Source organism: Myotis davidii, unplaced genomic scaffold, assembly GCF_000327345.1.
Source record: "Myotis davidii unplaced genomic scaffold, ASM32734v1 scaffold274, whole genome shotgun sequence".
Classification (NCBI taxonomy): domain Eukaryota; kingdom Metazoa; phylum Chordata; class Mammalia; order Chiroptera; family Vespertilionidae; genus Myotis; species Myotis davidii.
This window is the reverse complement of record NW_006285613.1, coordinates 1,121,935-1,131,816: the sequence shown is the minus strand read 5'-3', so window position 1 is coordinate 1,131,816 and position 9,882 is coordinate 1,121,935. Positions and strand designations below refer to the sequence as shown.

The 9,882-nt window shown below is 36.9% G+C and overlaps 1 protein-coding gene across 6 annotated transcripts in view; it reads left to right on the top strand.

Moving 5' to 3' along the window:
- LMO7 (LIM domain 7) overlaps window positions 1–9,882 on the top strand; it is a 217,449-nt gene that overhangs the window by 84,302 nt on the left and 123,265 nt on the right. For all 6 annotated transcript variants that reach the window (XM_006756358.2, XM_006756351.2, XM_006756356.2 and 3 more), the window contains exon 3: window positions 8,701–8,770. In XM_006756358.2, the coding sequence (XP_006756421.1) occupies window positions 8,701–8,770 (70 nt within the window). The remainder of the gene's footprint in view (window positions 1–8,700; window positions 8,771–9,882) is intronic.

Here is a 9,882-nt window from a genome sequence, read left to right as displayed (position 1 = left end):
AAAATCGCATAACAGCCGAGCATACACCCAGCAGCGCTGCTGATGCCTGAACGGTATGTGGAATGAAGTGGGCGGGCATCGGGAGGCCACTATGGCATGGGGCAAGCACTATGGGCAGTCTATCTGAAGTGTACCTGGCGTATAAGACGACCCCCCACTTGGAGGCATATTTTTCAGGGCCAAAAAATCGTCTTATACGCCGGCAAATACGGTATGTTTTATGAACCTGTATGTACCGTCTACAGAGCTTTCTCATCCTAAACCAAAAGGAGAACTTACAAGATTTCAGTGATGGGGCCTCTGAGAAATAGATGAGAATGATAGTGTACTAAAAATAAAAGGTAGAAATGGATGTACTCAGTTTACGTGATATAAATAATTTATATTAAAGTTGATCGGCAGAAAGTTACTGAAGTAGGTTTTTGATGTAATGAAGGCTCTCATGTGAACATGTGGATAACACTGTGTTGGCCGTAAAATGATGAAAGTATGGGGATTCTGTTCAGTGCAATTAGAAAGAAATTAAATAAGGGGAATGAATACTGTAAAAAGGAGAAATATACTGTATCACATAAATTAAAAGTAGAGTAATTGCCTTATATGAAACTTAGTCTCTAGAATTTTTATATAGTAACAGTAATCAGAATATTAGCTGGATAAAAGTAATAATATATAGCAGAACATCATAAAAAAAGTACTATATCAAGTTGATAAAGTTTATCAAGTGATAAAGTTTAGAACATTGTTTACTTTAGAGAAACATGTTGGGCTTTTATTTTTATATGTAGGAAAAATGGTTAGTTACAAGATTTAAGAAATAGAATAATAAACTACATTTCTGTATAAGGTAATAGATATAAAAATTAATTTATAGTTTCAATCTAATATCTATATAAAATGTCAAGTTTTCTTTGAAAAAGAATTAACATTTATGTAGAATAATAGACAAATGAGAATAAGAAAAATTCTAAAAATATAATTTTTGTGGAATGAGTCTAATCTAATATTAGAACATGATAAAGCACAACAAAACACAGTATTTAATAATTATGAGTTGCTTTATAAATGTACATATGCATGTGAGAGCAAGGTCCAGAAATACATTATTTTACATAAGAGTTTGTGATAAAAGATCTGAGAAAATGGAGAAGAGATGAAACATTCAGTTCATTGTATTGGGACAAATAATTGGGTAAGAATTAATTTTAAAACTTATCATATATCAGAATATAGTCTAAATTAAATTAATGAGCTGAAAATATAATTGAAGAGTTAAAAATGTTTGGAGGCAGTTTAAAAATCTAAGTTTAGAAGGAATAGGAAAAATAGATTTGAATATATATATATTCTGAAGAAAATATTTTAAACAAAAATGACTTAAAGATCATCCAGAGTTCAAATAAATTGGTAAGATACACATTTCAAAATTTCAGTAGACAAGTGAGCAAAGGATAAGACCAAATAATTCACAAATAAAATACCACTGGAAATAAACAGTAAATTCTTCACTTTTATTATTAAGAACTAGAGGCCTGATGCATGAAATTTGTGTAAAGGCCTTGGCCCCCGCCTGCTGCCACCTTGGCCAGGGGGCCTCTGCTACAGACCCCGTCTGCTGCGGCTTTGTCTGGAAAAAGGACGTCTGGTCTAATTATCATATTATGCTTTTATTATTATAGACTAGAGGCCTGATGCATGAAATTTGTGCAAGAGTAGGCCTTCCTTCCCCTGCTGCCAGTACCAGCTTCCCTCAGGCTGCCAGCAGGCACCCGAGACCCGGGGTTCCCTTGCAGTCTGGCTTCACCCAGAAGGTTGTCTGGAAAGACATCCGGTCTAATTAGCATATTATGCTTTTATTATTATAGATTATGCTAGAACCAGATACTATTTATCTTTATTTATTTTGTTTTTTAACCACAGTTTACATTCAGTACCATTCAGCATCAGTTTCAGATGTATAGCAAAGTAGCCAGAAAACCATGCATTCTAATCCTCCCTCTGCCCCAAGTACCACCTGGCCCCGTACCCCCTTATCTCAACATTATTGCCTATATTCTCCATACTGCAATCTGTATCTCTGTGGCTATTCTGCATCTACCAATTTGTACTGCTTAATCCCTTCACCTTCTTCATACAGCTCCCTGACCCCACTCCCCTCTGACAGCTGTTAGTCTGTTCTCTGCAGATACTAGTTTTTAATTGAAACTAGTAAATAACTTAAAATCTGTTATAAAATATTGGTCATATCGAGGCAACATATTCTGTAATATTCTCAAAATGACCAATTGAATATAAGCTGGTACATTAATAAATAACTAATTTATTTATTAATATAAACCTATATTTATTTATTATAAAAATGACAAGACTTCCCAATAATTGTTCTTTTGGGAATCTAAGAAAAGACTAAAAATGGGCAAAAGATATGTATAAAGCATTTCATATATTAAAAACAACCTAAATATCTAAAATGTGATATGTAAAATTGGTGAAAATTTTTACATCCCTTAAGAGTGGTGGTTATAAAAGCTGCAGCAACCATGGGAGGTCATGCAGTAAGTAGGTGGCTGACAGGTAGAGGGAAACAGTGTTGCTGCTATTGAAAGTGTGAAGTGTCGCTGCTATATCATGCCAGGAGGTGGGTGGAGGAATGCTGCCCCCGGGTGCAAAAGCAAGTTGATTAATATTGCCACATCCCTTTCCTAAGAATTATCAAGAACTGAACACTGATGATTTTATCTCTAGAAATAAAATATAAGAAATGGTAAATGTAGTCAGTAATATTGTGATAAGTCTGCACCGTGACAGATCATTACTAGAATTAACTGGGGTAATCACATTTAAGGTCTAAAAATGTCAAATCACTGAATTGTACACCCGAAACTAATATAATTAATACAATATCATATGCCAACTATACTTAAATAAAAATAAAGAAAGAAATGGTGAGGAGCATGGATAAAGATATACATACAAACATACATCAAAGCATTTTTGCGTGGCTGGCGTGGCTCAGTGGTTGAGTGTCGACCTATGAAGCAGGAGGTCATGGTTCAATTCCTGGTCGGGGCATATGCCCAGGTTGCGGGCTCGATCCCCAGCATGGGACGTGCAGGAGGCAGCAAATCAATAATTCTTTCTCATCATTGATGTTTCAATCTCTCTCTCTCCCTCCCTTCCTCTCTGAAATAATAAAAAAGTATATATTTAAAAAAACAGCACATTTTGACAGTGGCAAAAATTGGAGAGTACCTAAGTCTAACTATAAGGGAATGACATGCCACTCTCATTTCTATGAAGGGATGGAGAGGAATTTAGCGATGTGATGTTACTTAATAGTAAAAAGCAGCATCAGGACAGGAATCTGAGCCCCTCTGCTAGATGCCCTTTATTATTGTTATGTATTGGGAAATTTCTGGCTATTCAGCAAGATCCATTAGTGCTTTAACTATTGAGGTTGCTCGAAATAGGAAACCTGCTGTCAGATGCCCAAAGTTTTGCTGGATTCACTGCAGGATGGATGCTTCAGGCATAACAGTGAGGCAAGATAAGGAAATCCAGTCATAATAAAGTGATGATTATAAATTTTATTGGTACTGACGTGGTGCTGTTCCACCCGTTTTCCCATTTTAGCATGCAGTAACTATGTATTTGTGTGGTAAGTAATCCAGCAGTATCCAGAATTACTACCACAAGAATTCTACAAATTGAACTTACATTAATTTTACTACTTGTCTTAAAAATTATCATAAATATGTATACTGAATCCTTTTACACTTTGAAATTTAAAATTAATCTGCTTGTTACTTTATCCATGGGAATGTGATCACTAACTACTGTTATTCTTTTATTATTTTTTCTATCACCATTCATCTTCCATCTCTACCCATAATGTTGTTGTTATTATTATTTTTTTTATTGATTCCAGGTAAAAGGAGGGAGGGAGGGAGGAAAGAAAAGAGAGAGAGAGAGAGGGAGAGAGAAAGAAACATCAAGGGGGATCTGTGCCCTTGACTGGGAATCAAACCCGTGACCCTTTGGTCTGAGGACCAACGCTCTAACCAGGGCCTGCTACCTTTTGGTGCATGGGATGATGCTCCTGCAACTGAGTCACACCAGCCAGGGCCTCCCCCAACAATATTATTTTAAAAATATTACAGCTTAAAAATTTAGCTGGAAGTAATTAACTTAAAATCTTAGTAAGGAATTTAAGATAATCAGTCCAACAGTTATAGAACATTTTAATGTACATTCTGATTCATCCACAGAAGGGACTATACGCAGGTCACGAAAATTTATGCTATAGATGTATATTATTTCTGTGGACAATATAATAAAGTAAAAAGCAGCTTACATGATAAAAAAAGATAACCAGTCCAATTAATATATCTGATAAAGAGTTTACTCTCTTGATCAACATTTGACAATTAGGAGAGAACCCTGAAGTTCCTCTGTCTGCCAACAGAAAAATGAGAGGTGTCCTTGTTGGGAGAAGCAAAAAAATCATTTCTAGCATTTGAATGAAACCAATGGTAAGGTTTTTTTAGTAAAGTTATTTCTATAAAGAAGATAGAGGTTTTGAATTATTAACAGAAAAAATTCTGCATTAAAAGTTAGTGGACTTTAGCCAGTATTTTTGAAGCACCGCTAAATGCCAGGTAGCTTGCTCGGTGCTAGGAGGTGCTGTTTGCATTGGGAGAACAGTCCTGTGTGTGCGTAGCATTATCACTGCCTGGCTGCTCTGTGGCTGATCACTGTCTGGAATCTTCTGGAAGCCTTCAAATGCTTGTTGAGCAAAGTTGGCATCTAGAAGAAAACTGGGCAAATGAGAAAATGTCAAATAATGGGTAAAACAAATATTGTAAGGAAATGGGTAATCTCTTAGTTATATCTTTAAAAATTTTAGTTACCAATAGGAAAAGTTTAACTACTATGGGGGTACATATATATTTAAAAAACATGGCTGACAGAAAGATATTAGTAATGTATGTGAGAATGACTAACCAAATAATTTATAGTTTAAAAGTTCACTCTCAGTGGATTGATGTGCTCTTTGATGTCAGTCTCTCTGGTGCATTTGGAAAATCTTTGGAAATAGGAAGTCAAAAGATGTCCCTACATTTTGCACTTCTGCTGAGGAGCTTCCCGATAAGAGGGGAAATGAGGTTTGGCATTTGAAACTAATTTCCGGAGACTCACAGACCGAGCATCAAATTCTGATTAAAACCTGTCCCTGAGGTGGACATCACATTGAGCTTCATGGGCAGTTCTGAGTCTCACTTCTGAGTTTCATTACAGGTCATGTCACATTCACCGGCGACAAGGGTTTGGAACAGAGCCCCTTTCTCGCATCTGTTGCTGTGCAACTGAACTCCCTTGGAGTTGTGTTTTGGGGAAGAGAGGAAAAGGAAGTAGGCTACCACTGGAACGATGAGCTGAAGGAGAGGTTTGCAGGCCGAATTGTGAGAGCCATCTACTGTTGGGGGGAACCAAATGACTCAGCGTTTTCCGTTCTGGTTTTAATCTCACCCAAGAGCAGACCTCTGAGAGCTATCAGAGCACAGCACCAGGTTCCTGCCATGGCCTGGGAGAAGGCTTGCCAAGGTGGCTGTGTAATGTTACATGGGGATAGGGATGGGATATGGGGATGCAAGAGGAGGAAATGGTCCCTTGTGCTCAGAGGAATCTGGGAGGTTATCATGTTAGCTCATTCATGAATAGAGCCAGTCACCTGAAGTCAGTATTGCCTTTAGAAACATATATAATCGAAGACCACTTATTATACAAAGAAGTTTTATTTGCAAAAGAGAACAGTATTTCTCTTGCATGATACTTGTATTTTATTTGACATAAGACTATGCCCCATTCCTTTAGATATATTTAAATGTCACAGAAATTTAAATTTTCTGAAACCTATTTTTCTTCCTAGAAGGTCTTCCTTTAATTATATTTGAAAATAATTGTTTATGGATGGTCAGTATTTGCCCAAACTGCATTTTCTCCATATCCGAGTGCTTAGAACTGATGTCGTTTTAACAGTTGACAGATAAAACAGTCTTTTTCTCTAGTGATACACTTTTTAGAGGGTAGTTTGTGTGTTATCCAGAGTGTTGGTTTGTCCCCATGGTTATTTCTGAGTTTGTACCTGTACTAGGAGGCTCAGGAGTGGAGAGGGGCTCCAGTCCACTGTGCATTTGTTGTTTCTGAGTAATAGCTCTGGAACCTTCTGATGAGGGAGGAGTCAACTCATTACAGGGGGACAATATTTATCTGGCTGTTTTCTTTACCTCAATCCCTTACTTCCTCTGGCTGACTTAATTGAGAGTATTATCCATCCCAGAAACTGTCTTTTTAAAAAGTGCTCTTGATATTACTAACACTGTAATACAAAAATAATCAGTGAAGTAAACAGGTAAGTGGAATGTTCTGGACAAAGTCCCCAGTGACTCAAATGGGCGGAGGCGGGATGTATGACACTCTTCCTCTAACAAGGACCATGAATGTTAGCCTTCCCTGACGTTCTGTCTGCGTTGCCCTGTCTCATATCGGTCTTCAACATTCAATGTCAATGGAAGGTTACATTTTAAGATCCAAGTTAACTGTTGGAAAGTCACTGCCAAGCTAGGGGTCAACTGCCACAGGTTTCTTGACTTATATTGTGCAGAATATGTTCCTATTAAGTAATGTTTCAGTTGTTACTTCTTCTATGCATTGTAAGAATGCCACCTTTAATGGAATTTAGAAATACCTGGTTAATAAGGAACAGCTAGAATAGTTAATTTGGAACTCTCATTTCTTATAAGCCTGTTCAATTCCCACATGGCTTTTAGTGAATAAATAAGAAATTAGGAATCAAGGAGTTAACACTTCTAGAAAATGCTTAAAGTCGAGGAGATGGTTTTATTAAATTTTCTAAAGATCTTTGTGTCAAGAAACTATGAAAACAGAAAAACATCTTTTGTTCACCAGACTAAGTCTTCATAATCCACCCTTTTGAATCCAGTTGAACGACATTCTGAAGGTCATTAAATTGAGACTTTTGTCTTCTTTATTTTTAGCACACTCAAGTGTGTATATAAATCTCTGGAATGTTGAACGAGTGACATTCCACAAGTGTCAGATTTTTTTTTTTTCTGTCGTTCATTGTGGAGAGGAGACCAGTGAATTAATGTTTGATTTTTTTTCTCCTTTCTTTGCTTTCCTAGTGGAGCTCAGTTACAGAATAAATAATTTTTATTTATTTTTTGTGGGTGGAAAGTCATTGTTTCAAGTTACTGCTTTATGGCAGTAATTAATGATTAATCAACCACGCTAGAACTAATAGAAAAGCATTCTTTTAGTATTAAATTTCTCTGTGGCCTGGCACTGTACTAGTGAACCACAAAAAAATAGAATTCACAATAATCTAGATTTAGAACCAAAAAGTGTACTCCAAGTCCTTTCCTCGCGCGCGCGCGCGAGCCCCTCGAGAGCCCCGTACCTCTGCGCTTCTCTCCTGCGGCTTCTGCGGGTCTCAGTGTGCCTTTCCTTCCTTCTAGTTGTAGAGTGTACAGTCAGCCAGGCTTCCTGTGGTTCTGGATGAAGTCCGTGTTGTTTCTCTGAGGTATTAATCAATTGTTGTGAGCGGCATTAACTTCCCGGTGTTTATCTCTGCCGCCATCTTAGTTTCTCCTCCGAAAAGCATTCTTTTAGTATTAAATTTCTCTGTGGCCTGGCACTGTACTAGTGAACCACAAAAAAAAATAGAATTCACAATAATCTAGATTTAGAACCAAAAAGTGTACTCCAAGTTGTAGTCATCAAAGCTGTGTTCTATTTTGGTATTCTAGAGTGTGGAGACATATATCTTTGTAGATTGTCATAGCAGTTTAAATTTATCCAATGTTAGAGTTTGAGGTAACTTTCAGGTTATTTTGGGGAGTTCTGGTACATTTAATTTAATTTTTCATTCAGTCATTTTGCTATGATAACAAAGCAATCAATCATGGACTTGAATGAGTTACCCATAAGCACTAGTTGGCTATGAGGATGAGTTCCCACTGCACCCTTTAAATATGAGAGAATAGAATATAGCATTGAAATTAACTTTTAAAATAGGGATCTGTTTACATTCAGACATTCAAATGTTTACATAAGTATATATATAGCTATATATATTGTATATTGAACTCTAAGAAAGAGCCTATGAACATTATTAATTACTTATAGCGGCATTAATTTATTTTTGTTTTTTATTTTTCATATAAAAGGGTAAATAGGAATAAATAGTACTGTCAATCTTCATATAAATAAAATTAAGGAAGGATTGGTTTGAGAAAAGAATCAATGAAAATGGTTAATAGAAAACAGTATTCTTAGGACCAAGTGAATTAAATTATATTGAAGCGATTCTTAAACTGGCAGTTTGCAACAATCAAATATTGCCTTTCTTTAATAGATGGGGAGCTCACTATTTTAAGGACTTGGCTTTGGATGGAGAAGTATGTCTCTGGTCTAAGAGAACAATTCACCATTGTTGGCAGACTGTTCTGACTCTGGAATTGTTTTCTCAGCTGTTTGCTTTCTGTGGGGCTCTTCGCTCCGAATAACATATTGGGGATGGAATAGTGACATATATGATTTTTGAGAATGTTAAAAAGAACATTAAATTGATATTGACACTCTTGTAATTGCTTATCTTGTTTCTTTATTCACTTTCAGTTTGATTAATAAGCTTAAACCTGGTGTCATAAAGAAGATCAATAGACTGTCCACACCAATAGCAGGTTTGGTAAGTAATAAATTGTCTTCAAAACTAGATTTCTTTGTTTTTGAAATGACAGGTTCTCTTATCTGGAATTATTATAGAAATTAGGTTTGGGATTTTTTGCTCAAAAAAAGCATGTTTTGTGATGTCCTCCACACACCTTTAGTACCTCTCTCTGTTTCTCTTCATCTGGAAGATTTAATTAAATTAATTAATTAATTAATTTTTTGATTTTTGTGCCCTCAAACCTCATATATCCCTTTTCTTGGCTTATTTCTTCTACAAATTGCATTTGTTTGTGATCACATTCCTTTGAAGCTCAGCCTGCATACATTGTTTGCTAGTTGACCGCAGTTTAGGGAAACTGTCCAATGTTTACCCTTTGTTCCGTTTCTGGTACTTCCTGCTTATGCATTACCCTCACCCAGCACACGGGTGTTGGAGTGTATTTGTAAAATTCCCAAGACCTCCTGGCTTGTTTACTTTATGTAATAGGTTTCCTACCAACATCCTGTGTGATGTTGGACATGTCTTTTTTTTTTTCCTCAGTAATATTCTCCATAAAATGACTATGGATGATTCTCTAGATTTTTAGCTTTAAATTTAGAATTTTGCATATGAAAAATACCCCACACTGTCATTATATAAATATTTTGGTGGGTTAAGACACTGGAGAGAGAAATCAAGATGGCGGCATAAGTAAACACCTGAAATTGCTGCCTTGCACAACCACTTCAAAAATACAACTGAAAGACAAAACGGACATCATCCAGAACCACAGGAATTCTGGCTGAGTGGAAATTCTACAACTAGAAGTAAAGAGAAAAGCACACTGAGACTCAGAGGAGGTGTGGAAGTACAGAGGTACGGAGGCGCATGTGAGAAGGGCTGGCAACTGAGGACACAGTTGTCTTTTTCAATTGGAAGGGAGACACAAGCTCCCGATGGCCCTGACTCCAGTTCCGGGCTAGTCTCTGGGGACACAGACTCATATGGGGAGAAACTGGACTGTCTGGCAGTGGGCAGAACTCAAGGGTGGCATTCTCTCAGAGGTGCTTGCAGCAGTTACCTTGGGCCACTGAGACCCGGGACCTTTTAGGGCAGGGCTGAGGATCAGCCATAGCTGCTTGCTCTGC